Source organism: Fringilla coelebs (assembly GCF_963513975.1).
Source record: "Fringilla coelebs genome assembly, chromosome: 7".
Classification (NCBI taxonomy): Eukaryota; Metazoa; Chordata; class Aves; order Passeriformes; family Fringillidae; genus Fringilla; species Fringilla coelebs.
Genome location: NC_140035.1, coordinates 9,915,234 through 9,930,616, shown reverse-complemented (window position 1 = coordinate 9,930,616; position 15,383 = coordinate 9,915,234). Strand labels below are relative to the sequence as shown.

The 15,383-nt window shown below is 40.4% G+C and overlaps 1 protein-coding gene across 13 annotated transcripts in view; it reads left to right on the top strand.

Moving 5' to 3' along the window:
* KALRN (kalirin RhoGEF kinase) overlaps nt 1-15,383 on the top strand; it is a 464,835-nt gene that overhangs the window by 223,952 nt on the left and 225,500 nt on the right. For all 13 annotated transcript variants that reach the window (XR_014616305.1, XM_084209314.1, XM_084209316.1 and 10 more), the window contains 2 exons: nt 3,802-3,933; nt 8,104-8,334. Coding sequence is in view for 12 of the 13 variants with exons in the window: in XM_084209314.1 (XP_084065440.1) it covers nt 3,802-3,933; nt 8,104-8,334 (363 nt within the window). In the remaining variant the exon portion in view is untranslated. The remainder of the gene's footprint in view (nt 1-3,801; nt 3,934-8,103; nt 8,335-15,383) is intronic.

Below are 15,383 nucleotides of genomic sequence, written 5' to 3'. Positions count from 1 at the left end.
TTCCACCTACTACAATATCATTCCACCTACTACAAATCTCTCAAATCTGTGGTGTTTTTTCCTTCTTTTCTATCTTTTTTTTTAATTTCTCCTCCTTTTCTCATGCTAACATGGAGGTATTCTACAGCAAAAGAGAATCTGCTTCTCTGGGTTTATTTACGTCTGAAGCTCTTCAAAGTGTCAGGAGGACGTAAGACAACATGTCTTATCTCAGTGAGATTTCAAGAGAACTTGCTGATTTACTCCAGATGAGCTTCCAGCTCACCAACCACCAGATGGGGGAAGCACCCACACAGGTGTCCTCCCCATTTTGGATGTAATCTCTACATGGCCTAAAGTGTTCATAAGATGTTCACTCTACAGGTCATGTCAGAATGAACAAATTAATGTTTTGAATTAGCCAGGAGATCTCAACCTATTAATTCTGGCTCAGAGTCTACCCTCAGAAGTGCATGAGCAGAATTACTGTTTAAGGTAGTAGGTGTTAAGTGCACACACTAGATATTTATGCTGATTCTCAGAAAAGTGACCCTTGACCATTTGTTTCATATTACTTTACTCCCCAGCTAGGAAGATTACTGTTCTCATCTCTCAGCTCTGCCTGGATCTCTCTAAGCACATCTTCAACGCCCTTGTATGAGGCAAGGAAATGAAAAAAGAGGAAAGGAAAAGGAAAAGGAAAAGGAAAAGGAAAAGGAAAAGGAAAAAGGAAAAAGAAAAGGAAAAGAGAAAAGAAAGTCAGTTAATATTAATAAGATGCAGGGCTAAGACCAAGATATACGGGGAAATTTCAGAAACAGCATCAGGAAAAATACAAGTAACTTCATATAAAAAATTGAAAAATTCAGGGTAGCAAGAGGTATTAAGAGTCACTGAGGAAAGTGGCTTCATGGCTGTCTTCCCATCTTTCCCCATAGCCATTCTGGCATGAAAGCACACTAGAATTTTGTTTTAGATTTTCTGGGTTCTGGTGAACTACCCTGGTTATCTTGCAGCTTCCACACAGAGACAAACAGTGAGCAAGGACTGGGCAAAAAAATCTAGATAAATGCAGAGTACAAAATGTCAGAGCTGTGTTTTGGAGCAACCACCTGGTGCAGCAGAGCAGTCCCTGAGGAAAATTAGTAAGAAGTCTGAGAATTCTTTATTACCTGTTAGAATTTGCATACAGAATTTGCAACTCAGGTTGAGAATTAGGAGTAAGTGTAGGTCATCATTTTAAAGATGCTTTTGGATTGGATCAGAGACACATAGGTACTGTAGGGTCTTCTTTCATTTTTGAGAGACATTCTTTCTAATCTTTCCTAAATCCTTGTAAAGCATCATCAGTTATTTTAGTCTGTCATTTCAAATCATATTTATGGGGTTTTTATGTTCCCAATAGGGGATATTCTAGTCAATAAACTAATTACAAATGTAAGCATTTCATTTAAATGGTATTGAGTTCTAGTAGACAGTAATGACTCCTGTTCCAAACTAACAGTTAGTAATTTACAATTTTAAATGCAATTTTTGCAACTCAGTCAAATGGTGATTTTGTGTTGTGATAAGAATTTGCTTCTAGCATGAAGGGTTACATTTAAATAATTTTTTTGTCTGCCATAGTGTGTGACAAATAATAAAAATTAACAAGGCTGCTCTTTTGAAAATATCCAAATCAATAGCACCATGGCCTGAACTAACACTTTGCAACAATCCCTGAAAAAACCCTATTTGCTCTTTCTGCATGACTCTGCACACACTGCACAGACCACTCTGCACTCTTTCAGAATATCAAACTCTGACCAGCTGCATCTCTTTAAACTTTTTAAGACAGATTATGTCAACTGCTCTTGCTAGTGGCAGAAGCAAAATTAACACAGTAATTGTGACATTGTCTATATACAAAAGATAGATGCAGAACAGCAATGTGGATGCATGCAGTGGATCTTCCTGAGACTTCTCCCATGTACTGTGCAAGTCACAGTCTGGAGATGTGACAATAGATGAGTAACATGACTGTAAGAGCTTTTACTGAAGTGGGTAGAATCAGCAGTTTTGATAAGAACCATAACAGTGTGATTCCAGCTGCAGGAGCACTCATCTGTGAGGTGTAAAGGTCTTTTGTTTGCTGTTTCAACCAAGAGGTTCATGGAACAGCCCCAAAAGGGATTGATCCCACCTCTGTGCTCTTAAACTGCATCAGAAATCATGTGAATTCCATTAGTTTGGCACAAAATGTGATGACTTCAGCTTTATGCAGGGATGTTTGGGAATTTCATCTGAACAGATTCAACAGATCATAAGTCAAACCAGTGCAGGAGAGCCTGCCATCCTTGCCTCTAGCTTTCTAGAAAGCACAGTCATCACTGGTAGATTTTTACTTTGTAGATACGAACTCATAGGAATTCACCTTTTGTCACAAATCTTTGTGCACAGAAGTGTTTACAGTGCAAACACTTTAGAGCCTTGATTACACAGCAGCATGGTGAATAGCTTGACACTACCTATAAAAAAGGGTGCTGATGCCAGAGAAAGAGTTGAATTGGAATTCTTTACTTTGAATCTCACAGCCTTTCACACTGTGAGTGAGTGCTTAACTAACAAGCCACAGGTGAACACTTCAGGAGGTGACAAAGCTGTGATCCTGGGGTGCTTTTGTGGCATTATACATTTGTCCTACAGGGCACTACATCTGTTATATAATTAGCTGTTCTTTTTTATAAATAGCCCAAGGTGTGGCAGGCTGGTTGAACAGAAAGATGGAGGAAGAGAAAGCATTAATGAGAAATAATGAGGTGGCATTAGGCAGCTCACATGGACAGAATATGAATATGTGAGCTGTGTCATTGAACCAAGCTCTGCTTAAAAGAAAAACAGGGTGGGAGTCTTAGAGACTAAATTCCTCTTTTTTTTTACAGAGCAGGCAGCACCCAGGAGAGCTTCCTCAGTTTGTTCTGCCAAAGTGCATCAGCACTGCTCTGGAGGCCTTTAGAGTAGAAAAATATTCTTTTCACCCCTTTGCATCCCAAAGTGTTCGGTTTCTGGCTGGCTGTTAAGGCTTCCAACCAAGGTGCTAAACCATATCAATTGCAATGGCAATGCTTTTCTTTCCCTCCCTCTTCATGGACATCTGCCCACCAGGAACTGGACTGAGACCAGCAGCTCATTTTGTGCTGGCTGCTTAGCAGCCATCAGATGGTAATGACATCTGATCACTGCTGACCTGGGCCAGAAGCACATGTGGCACAGGGGCTTAAAGCCTTGGCATCCTGATAGGAACCCCATCAAACTGGAGCTGGGATGGGAGCTCCTGGAATGCAGACTGTTTGCCTTTCACTGAAATGAATGTCAGCAGTGATTTAAAATGGGAGTTTTCTCATGTGAGTAGTTTTAAGGACAGGTAAATGAGGGAAGACAGACAGATGAGACAATGCCAAATGCAGCTGGAGCTGTCACTGTGCCCTTTTGTGCTTCACACTGGTGTTTTTTCTCTAAACATGTTGCAGCCTCCCTTTTGCAGGGTTGTAGCCTCCCTGATGGTATGCAAAGGCTTTTAGAATGGGTGTTTGCTGAACCTGCTTAAATAAGCATTTATTTTTAATCCGGAAGAAACAGAAAACATTCCTTTAGATCTAGGCATCCTCTGAGTACTGAGGAGGTGACAGGAATGTGCCTTTCCAAGGTGCCCAAAAGGATTCCTTTTAACTTCTATGTTCTCCTCAGTCATTGCTGCAGTCATGTGTGGCACTCTGCAAAGTTTTCTAATGCTGATGGGGTGTTTTGTGTCATTGTTGCTAATTGTTCCTGGAATTGTTTCAGTTCCTCTCAGGTGTGGATGCCTGGTGCAAAATGTGCAGTGATGGAGGTCTCCCCTCAGAAATGCAAGACCTGGAACTGGCCATCCACCATCACCAGACCCTCTACGAGCAAGTGACCCAGGCCTACACAGAGGTATGTGCTTCCCAGAGCAAATGTGAGTGTCTGCTAAGTGATAACAGACACGTGGCTGCATTTAGGAGCTTAGCTTTTCTAAATGAGGCAGGATTTCCTTTCCATTCCTGCAACTCTTCCAAAGATAGAGTCAGACCCAATCCTAGGCAGTAGTACATGACTTCCCAGCAATTTGCTTTTATGGGAAGAACCAAAGGAAAAATCTGAAATCATACAGAAATGAAATCTAGAACCAGTGTTGGCACCCCAAAGAAGAGGCATTTCTCTGTCTCTGCTGAACTGGGAACCCCTTTTTGCCACCAGTGCTTTTACTCCTTTTGCTTTCCTTCTGTGGATGAGTCCTGGCTGTAGCACAGGTATGCTGATGGCTCAAAGGATGCCAAAGGCTTTTTCCTTCAATCTACAAAGAGATGTAAAGTCCTAATTGCAACAAATGCTCAAAAGTCTGCTCTAGATAGAATCTATATTCATTTAGGCTGAAAAAGACCCTTAAAATCCTGAGTCCAGCTGCTGAGCTAAAACTATCATCTACCACTATATCCTGTCCCTGAGCACCATCTCAGATGTATTTGTATATACTGTTGTGAAATATCTCCCACCTAAATAGGATATGTGCTTTTTTCCTTTAAAAGAGGATGCCAAGAATGCTGAGACAAATTCTCTGGAATTTTGTCAAAAAAAAAAAAAACCATGAAGTTCTTGCTTTTTTTCCCCATTTAGGCTACAGGATAAAGTAAAAACTACTGACAAAAAGACAGTTTCCCTGTCCTGTGCTGTACTGGAGTGTCTCTCTGGCTGTGAAGGGATTTTGCTCCTTGCAGGGTTTTCCAAGCTGGACTGGAAAACCCTGCAGTGTTTGCTATGCTTAGTAAGTTACCAAATGAAGACTCCAGGACAGAATATGTATATGTATATGTATATGTATATGTATATGTATATGTATATGTATATGTATATGTATGTGTATATATATATATGTATCTCCCACTTGCTCATGGTTTGCTCTGGTCAGAGGAGTGATATATTTTCTCTAAACCCCTTTTTTTTTCACTAGTGCAAACTGTATGTTTCACAGATGGCACCATTAGTCTTGTCACTTCTAAGGCTCTGGAGGTCTTCCTGAGGATATATATATCCTCAGGAAGGATATCTGCAGATTTTCACTTATTCCCTATCTTTGTATAGAGCAGCCATGGGATGATTCCACTAACACAGCAAAATCTCTCCTTTGGTTCACCCAAGGTTACATAACTTCTTTCAGAAGCATTTGCATTCTGTCCATCCTTTCCCTACCACAAAGCCAGGAATATCAACAGGTGATAGGAGTGTGTGTGTGTTTTGTGCCAGGTGGTGAGCTAAACTTTCCCAGAGTCCAGCAGCAGTTTGCTTTGACAAATGCAACACTGGATTTTGCACCTTACTGGGATTGCAAGTCATGGGGTGTGGGTCTATTCAGCTTAGGACATTTGCAATACTTAAAAATATGTTGTAAATAAGATGTAAGTGAAGTGATGTGACTAACCTGAGTTGTTTTGCTTGTCTCCTCGCACAATCCTTGAAAAATTCAAAAAGATTCACATGAAAAGAGTTTTGTTGATTTATTTTTGCAGTTATGAGGAGAACATGGAAATGAATGAAAGAGCACAGTAGGTGGCTTCTCCAGTTGTGAGGCTGTTCCTTTCTGAAATCCACTCATTGGGGAATTCTGAGAGCACAGAACTTCTGAGCTATTGATTGGGAATGCAATAATAGTCACAGTTTTGGAAAACAAACTTTTTAAGCTGAAGAATTTCAGAGCTGCAGATGATAGGAAACCCTGGAATATCTACATTATCCTTGAGAATACTGAGTACCACTGGTTACCTGACGGTCACCACGCTCCTTTTTATTTGTTTACTCCAATGTGATGGCACAGGGGTGTAAATTGGAGAGCAGAACACTTCTAATAGCCTCTGACTTGTATTAATGATCATTAACAGGACAACACAATGACTTCAAATCTGTCTGTCCAGAGAATAACCAGGAGGTTATCCCCATCAGGGGAAAATCATAACTTCTAATCTCTGAGGCTTTTTAGACAGACAACAGAAGCAAATTGCCATGCAACAGATAAATACCTCCATCCCATAGAAGAGAAAGGAGTAAGAGACAATGCAGAAGTGTAGCTATTTATAGGTCTGTATTACAGCACAAACTTTGTAAGAAAGTTTTCCTGAGTAAAACATGTGTGTTATATTTTCTGTGCAATCACATCTCTTACTGCTAAACTTTTGAACCTTTATTTTTAATCCCAGTTCTGCTGTGATTGTAGTAGTGTAAATCAGCAGGGACTCTATTAAAACCATTGGAACACCACCCAGGGAGTGATTCAAACCACCTCTAAGCCCAAATCCCAGTAACAGAAACAGTGAATTACACAGTGGATTTAGCCAGTGCAAAGAGTGAGTTTCTGGTCTAATGATCTGCACCCACATGTGTCCATGGCCTTGGTTTCCTGTTCCCAGCAATTAAGTAGCTGCTGCTTGTCTTCCCACAGATAAAATAGGATGTAGTATGCTTTATCTTCTTCCTCTGGAAGCTGCTTCTTCCTGACTAGCAGCTAATGCCATCTCCATAATCTTGTCAACCTGTGCCTCAATGTTTCCTCCCAAAATCCTCCATCATATCACCACTATCCACTGCTGTTGGTCCCTCTGTGACCCTAAAAGGCTCCAGCATGTGCAAATTATTTCAGCTGATCTTCAGCAGCAACTGAAATTGAGTGTGGGAAGCTACTCCCTTTGTACTCTCCAGTTATTTCCTGATGTAGTCCCAAATTACCTTGAATACTTAAAAAAAAAAACCAAGAATTTTCCTAAGGCCACCAAATAGTCATAAATATGATGAGATTTGACTCCAATTTTTGCCAGTATGCATCTCAAAAGGTCTCTTGGCTTCTCTGAAAATGCACTGGACACACAGACCAGGATGTGGAATGGCTTGCCAGAAGACACAGGTTTGGGCATTAAAAGGGTATTTGCTACATTTGAATAAGCAACTTATAATACAGGAATAAATGAGACATGGAAATCCTGTAGATGTGTTTTAGCTTTGACTGATAGTATTCAAAATTTGAACTGGATGAAAAACATTCATTTCCGTATTTTCTGTCAGGATTGGTGATTGTGATTGCTTACAAATGCACTTCTCAGGAAAACTTGTCATTTTCACTGCAGTTTGTTTCAGAGGGAAAAGCAAAAAGTAGGATGGCAAAAGAGAGGGATTCCAATAGTGTCCTCATTTACCATTTCTGTTGAACAAAATAATTTTGTAATCTGGAACTGAAAAGTTATTTCAGAAAGCCGTTTTTCGAGAATCAGTGCATGCACACATTTTTAGCAGAAGTCTGGTTTTTATGATTAAATTTGTCAGTTTGCCCTTGCAATATGAAAATGGTCCAGGAATGTTCCAGAAAAAAAAAATCTGACATTAAAAACCCAGGCATCCTGATTTTATTTTAATGCCCAAATGCCTTTGCATCTGTAAATATCTTTTAATATGCTTGAAAAAGGTTACATGTGTGCAGAGGGCTCTGTATTTCCCAGCAAACTTCATAGTCTATTGAAAACTGAGACCATAGGTCCCTCTGAGCTGTTCCTGGGGAAGAAAAGAATCAGTCATATACCATTTTATTTTTCACTGGCACTGAATGAAATACAGAATGGAATGCCACACTCCTCAATGTATAGACATACTTAGTAATCCTACAAAGAAGGACTCTCCCTTATTATACAGAATATGAATGACTCTGCCATCTGTGGTTTTCTTAAATTGCCACCTCCTCACAAAGATAGGCCTGCTCTTGCAAATGCCACCTGTCACCAAGCAGTGTGTGTCAGGAATTTTCAGTGCCCAAGTGTCACAGTGGAATAAAGCCCTGGGATCTCTGTGTGCAGCCGCAGCGGTGCTGTACCTGAGCTCCTGCTGAGTGACACAGCAGGGCCACTAGGAAGCAAAGGCAAGTGCTGCATGTGTAAGGACAAGTTAAAAAGAGATGTTATGAGCTCTTTCTTCTTTTTTGACTGAAATAAGGAAAACACATAGCAGAAAAAGAATGAGCTAGGCTGTTCTCTGTCAGCTGGCAGCTATTTAAGTACCAGAACAGTGAAGCAGACCTATTTCTTCATTCAGGTGAGCCAGGATGGAAAAGCCTTGCTGGATGTCCTACAGCGTCCCTTGAGTCCTGGGAATTCTGAATCCCTCACTGCTACTGCAAACTACTCCAAGGCTGTTCACCAAGTGCTGGATGTGGTACATGAGGTCCTGCATCACCAGCGGCGCCTAGAAAGCATCTGGCAACACAGAAAGGTCCGGCTACATCAAAGGCTGCAGCTCTGTGTTTTCCAGCAGGATGTTCAACAGGTAATATCCCTACTAAAGAGATAAAAAATGACTCGTTATTTGCAGCCATAAAGGTTAGTGACTCATCCAGAGGCTGGCGCCATTAGCAAGATTTCACCCACAGCTCTAGAGTTCTGCTAAAATCCTAATGCATCTTTTGGTATCTCTTGGTTTCATGTTGGAAATCATCAATCAGTCCGTTGAATGTTTATCAGTCCGTTCCCTGTAAGAGTGTGACACAGTTTTCAGTGGTTAATTTGTCACAAGTGAACAATTAGCTATAGGCACTCTACTGTTCCTAAAAAAGTGATGTTTAATAGAAAAAAGAATTTCAAGTGTAAAAAGCAATTGAACTGTGGTGTGTTTCACTTTTCAGTGTGGAAACAACATAAACTGACAGTTTAGTGTTTACATGGTCTTTGCACTATTACCACTTATGGAATCCACATACCCATACTATGAGTTTGCTGGCTCCAGTGAAGTGCACACCCCAATGCTCAGAGCCCTCCTCACAGAAGTGCAGTTTACACAGCACAGGCTTGTCTCAGAGAACCTCAGCTTCAGGTGGATAACTTTTCTATCCCAGAGGAATCCATGTGAGTGCCAGCACAAGGGTGTGAGTGACAGTAAGTATGAAATGCCATGTCTGTAGCTGCCAACTATGCAGGCAAAATCAACAGATGTTCCAGGGCTCTGCTCATTCAGGGTGGTGTGGTTTTCTTAAGGGCCCCATTATAGCCCAAAGCAGATGTTGGGAGCAATATGGTACTTGCTTTAAATGAAGAGGCTGAATGCTCTAATCATGTTTATGGAGCATTCTAATGTCCCTGGGGTTCTTTATGCCACTGCCTTCCTCCAAGTGAAAAATGAGGCAGAGATGGAGCAACAAAGCTGTCCACATGCAAAACAGACATGAATCAACAAGGAGAGGAGATAGGCAACTTATTCAATGTGCAAATCTATGGTGCTATTAGTGCCATAACTGGAGTGCACCAGTGCAGACAGAACTGTGGCTGTAGATGTTCTTTGCAAATATTTGTGACCAGTTCTTTGGCAGTCTTCAAAAATTTGCCAGTATTTCTACCTACTTAGGTTCTCTTCTAAAACCACAAACATATTCATGAGATGTATATAATTAAAAGTAGGACTGAATGTAACAGATGCTTAATTTAGGCAACTTTTCTTTCATTATGTGTCAGCAAACATACTGCATGGTAATGAAATGTATACGCTATATATTAAACAGATCATGTATTTGGTATTCAGTTAGAATACTTTCAGCAAACGGTATGAAGTTAATACAGTTTTAGGGCTAAAATCTGAAAAACCAAGTGTTTTTTAAATTCTGATGGTTTTATACTTTTTCTAATTGTGGTATTTAACATCAATAAGAATCTTAGGTGTTCTTCATTCCCTAGGGTGATTTCCACTTTTATTCAGTCTTTCCAAACTGAAACTTTCTTTCTTACATCTTCTGAATTCAGTAGAGGTGTTTATGAGGTTCATTCATGAAAGCCATTCAGACTTTTACTTCCCACACATGCAAGGCAATGAAGCTGTGTCACTGGTTTTCAAAAGGAGCAGGTCTTTGTATGTACTGTGGCTTTTGGTGAGAGAAAAAGAAACAGGCAGTAAGAGTCTCAGGAGCACAATCACTTGAGAGAGCATTACTCTGTGTGAGTTCTATTGGCAGCACTCTTTCCAAATTTTTCTCTTAATGGGTAGTTATTATCTGGGAAGCAACAACTTAATGACAGACATGCTTCCATCCTAGCACACACTGGAGGCATCTCTTTGTCCTACTTAGAAAGTAGAGAGGAAGAGATGAATCATTCTGTTCACTAAACATCTGTACTATTCAAGATAAATGCTTTGTAACTCATAAATGAAATTATCAGCTAAACAGAAATATGAATTGTAGATTCCATGAGGAGGAGGAAGATATCTGAGTATGTTGATGGGGGCTTTTTTTTGAAACCAATCACCTCCTGTATATCTGTCATGCAATTCCTATTATGCTTAATTTGTTCAATACCCATCAATTGGTAGCTGAAACTGTCTACCTGTATATTGTCACTGATCATAAGCAACACTTATCTCTAATCATTTCTTGCCTTGTCAAAATTTAATAACCTTCAACTGAGTTCCTCCTAGTTCAAGTCTAAAATGAAAAGATGTGGGAGAAGAAATCCTGGCAAGAGAGCCCTGAGTTTATTGTACTTCTCTGTCTTCTAAACACGTCATGATACAGCATAGTTTCTCTGAGGAAGATATTCCTCTCACACAGCTCAGAATTAAACAGTTTCTCACAGGTGCAGTTTTCCTGTCAGGATATGCTGTGGCTCACCCTCTCCAGCTGTTGCTCAGTGCAGTAAAAATTCTGGTGGAAGATGACCTTTGTGGCAGAGCTTGCACTCTTTCCCTTGTTCATCCATGCCTTTCTTGTCATGTCACCTGTTGTGCATTAATCTCGTCTCACACATGGATGTTAATAGGGACAGGTTTTGTTGTGCTGCATGTTTTAATAAAGACTGCAAGATTGTTTTGCATCGTCTCAGTCTGCTACTAACAACATTAATAGATTTTGGTAAAAACATCTCCAAGAAGAGACTCTTATGGACCCTGAGAGACCAGTAATTGCTTATCTAACTATTCTGGTTAGTCTTGTCAGATGGATTGAGTATTTGGGCATAGAATATCAAGAGATAATAGAGAAGTCTTGCAGAACTGATTAGCTGGATGAAAACTTTGTGAAGGCCAAGTGTGTGCCATTTGAACTGGATTTGAGAGTTAAACTGTTCTACAGGGCTTGTTCATATAATTTTGAGTTATCTAGAAATTCATTTGGAAGGCAAGACTGCTGTATGTACTAATGGCATGTCAGTGCTGTGTTCTCAGAGGTTCACACTGTCAAGGAAATACTTCTGATTCTAGCTGGGTTTCAGCATGAACTGCACAAAATCCCTACAGTTACAGCATAACTGAAATACACATTGTGCTGTATAAAAATACAGTGTAAACTGTGGATTGTCAAGTTACAATATTAATGTAAGAAATGTTATGCTATAAAATATCAATAGAAATAATCACTAGCTCACACCATCAGACATTTACAAGACTATTTGCTACTACATCTATGTATTAATACTATTACACCCATTTGCACATGTGAACCAAGATAAGTAATGGTGTGCTGAGGATGCTGAGTTATGAATATAAAGTGTTTTAAAGAAGGAAAGAAAATAAATGGTGTGAAACTGCATTTGCAGCCTTCCCAGGAAATAGAGCACCATTCACACAAAAGCAACAGCAGTTAAGAAAATTTGTGAGCTGCTATGAGGTTCAACACAGTCAGGAACTGACAAGAAACTCTTTTAACACCAAAAGTATTTAGGAACATTATAAAAATGTTGGGTTGCTGAGTGTGTAAAATACTTCATTTGTTCAGTTGTTTTTTAGAAGTTCTCTGGTTTCAGATAGGGAAGAACTGCACTGTTTGATCCTTTTAGAACACAGCTGTGGGAGGAGGTGCTGAGATTCTGTCCTGCAAGAGAGAAGAAAAATCCCTTTGACTTTCATGCCATTATTTTGTAGTGGCTGCAGATGCATTGGCCCATTTTTGGTACCTTTTCCCTTTTGCTCCTCTCTGCTCTGGGTCTTCCCCTTCTGCAGACCCCTTCTGGGTCTTCCCCTTATTTACCATCCAATTAACACCATTTCCATTTCTGCTGAGATTTGAAACTGTTCTTATATTTTCTCACATTCCCACTGCTTTGCACTGTGAGGTCCCAATTTATCCTCCCAGCCTCTTCGTGCATCTCTCCACTCTAACGTGTTCCCTTTGCCTCATGCACAGCAACACCACGAAACAGCAAGGGCAGCAAAAAGCTTGTAGCATGAAATGTTATCAAACAGCCTTAGAAATAGCTGAAGTAAGTTTATAAGGCTGTTCTTCACCCCATTGCCTCCCCATCCTCTTTGTTTCACATGGGCAAGACTTTCACCTGAATTACCCACTCTAAAGTCATTCATGTGAAGCACACCTGTTAAAGTAGGAGAAAGGAGACCCATTTGATGCATTATTGAAATGGTCTGGGCAAACCTTGAACTTGGTACTTTAGCACACTTGCATGTTAGAGCAGTCAGACTGATGCTCTCATTCTGCAGCCTTCATTGCTTCTCACGGAAATTCTCGGTCTTTCCATCATTTCCATACCTACATGCTGACACAGCCTGGCAGAGGCAGCCTGTTTCTCCACAGACTCATGCTTCTCTGAAGAACTCTGCTGGTGCTACTTTCTCCTTGCTTCACTTTGGTTGGGATATCTGCCTGTAAATGAAGAGTGGAAGAATGGGTGGATGTAGAGACACTGTGTGCTGGTGGTTTCTTGGCTCTGAACAGTGTTGAGTTAGCTGTGGTAGTTCTGCATGGCAAAATGGAGCAGATGAAGACCTTATTGCAGATGAAGACCAGTGGTGAACAGCAAGATGACACTGACAAGCATTTACTGGCGAGAGGGTAGGCAGTGTTAAGAAAGCTGGATCTGTTGCCTTTCCAGCTGCAGTGATGTCTCAAATCCTCTTGGTTACTGAGAAGGTCAAGCTAGACTAGTGTCAGGTTCATCTGATTTCTCTAAATTTGGGATTTGCCTTTTGTTGGCTTCATGCCCAGATACATTAAGGGACATAGTTTTGGTTTCCTTACGTTGTTATCTGCCTTCTGGTGATGGATAAAAAGGCCATGTGGCCATTCTGATATCATTACATTTACCAGCTGCCATTGCTGTGGGAGACTGCAGACTATTGAAGAGAAAAGGCTGTCTCTCTTCATAACCAAGCACTTTAACTTGTAATGTGTCTGGCTTTTACTGGCAGAGAAAACAGATCAGGGCATGATCCTGACATCATTCGTATGGAAAAATGTCCTGCCAACATCTGTCTGTCTCCATGCACTATCTGAGAATGCTGAGCACTCCATGTAATACATGTGATCTATGTAGTCCATTTGCAGAAGAATGCTTGGATGTTTGAGCTTATGTTTCATTTAGCACTCACACACGATTTTAGGGGATTAGGTCTGTGTATTACTCCCCCATTTGCCTGTGTACACTTGGATGTTTTGGTCCCTTCAAGGCAGTGAAGAGTTGTCCAGCATTCTGTAGTTTTCCAATTTGTCATAGTTTGTTTCAAAGACAAAGGAAATGAAAGGAAATAAAAGCATATACCTGCTTTTATGCTTTGTTTACAATAATACCTTCACTGAGTCTTGTAAAACTAGAGATTTATTCATAAACAATTGCTAAGGAATTATAATTGAGTCAAGATTATATTTACTACCAGATGACTTCAGCCACATCATCCTGCAAGAATACATCACATGCTCCGTGTGCCATCTGAACAGATTTAGCCTGTAAATAGCTCCCACTGTCAGTCATTAATTAAAACATTACAATTCAAAGCATCCTAGAGAATTTTCACAGCTCCTTTGGTAAATTGATGTGGTCATGAGATGCATTTAATGTTTGTCGCTTACATGTTTACATTTTCAGAGTTTTACTGCTGTACTTTCTCTGAGCTTAGAAGGTGGGTGTGGCCTTACTGGCCATAAGTGATAGTAGAGTTTCTAATTATGGTTGTATTGCTCCCCAAAAATAATGAAAAAGGAATCAGTACTGGTAAAACTTCTTGGCACCCTTCTTCCAATGGGATACAACAGGAGAGAAAACAATTTTGTTATCCATGGCTAAGAGATAAATACCTTTGTTCTCACAAACCCTGTCCTTCCAGCAGCTGGTGATGCCCGTGGTTTATTATCTGATATGAATATCTCACCAGACAATTCTGATAGAACACCATACAACTTTTACCTACACAGCTGTAAAGGACCAACTTAATACTATGTGCACGTGTCTCCAGACTCACATACATCTCTAACACCTCTGATGTAGCACTTCTCTGCTTTACTATTTATGTAGTAAAAGATGTACAATTGTAGCAAAAGGGTTTTCAGTTGGCTTCCATCCATGTCAAGGACCGTGCAATTAAACATTTTGTCAATTGCTTTTTCACAGCAATTTTCATTCCATTCCTGTTGTTCCTGCCAAAGGAATGGGAACATTTTCAGGCAATGTGAGTGTGAGCCAGGCATTGAAGGGATCTGTGGCCCCACTCATCTTCTGAAGAGGTTTTATAAGTAGCCAGTGCTGGAAGTAAAGTGGTAGTTTATTTGTGCTGATTAGTATCCTGCAAATATAGTGAAAATGGCCACTCAAATAACAAGCATTGCTGAGTGATTTAGTTGCTTGTTTTGATCTGTTAAAAAAGGACTGTCATTCCTTAATTTGAACCCACAGTGGCAGTGGCAGTGGGATTATGCAGGAGTTTCATCCATAACTATGGATGTGTCTCTAAGCTCTAGTGGTGACAGAGTATAGAGTAAGAGCACCCTGCACAGCCACACAACCCCTGGTACCCCTTCACCAGATTGTGTTGGATTTTCTGCACAAGGAACCACACTAGGAAGGAGAATATTGCAGACACATTTCTTCAGTTTCTGGTGATTTCATAGGGATGTTTCTCTACCTCCTTTAGCTTGCAAAGACTTGGAGCATTTATTGGCAGTGTGGTCAGGGTTGTGCAACACTTACAGCACAGGGTTCTTGGAAAAAGAGCACAACTTAAAGAAGTAATGTGCACTTTTCCTCTTTATCAATAACTCTGTCTTAGAAATCCTCCCTTTGAAGAGCCACAGCAGAGTTTCCTGAGGGAAGGTGCAATCATGTGGCATGTTGCTATTTGGGCATGTTCAGACACTGGCTGTTGGTATAGAGGCAGGCTCTGCCTTTCTGTCCAGGCAGAACCTGGGACATTTGCACCCTCTAACGTCTCATCGCTTATGGTATAAGAATTCTTCAGATGTCTGCAGCTTTCAGCCTAAAAAGCAAATTGCTTTACATGCTTCAAACTCACAAAAGAGAAAGGGAGCTCTGTTCTTAATGTCTGACAATGCTCTTAAGTTTAGACCAGTATTATCTTATATTATTTTGGTGCCAAAATTCTTCACAAAGAAC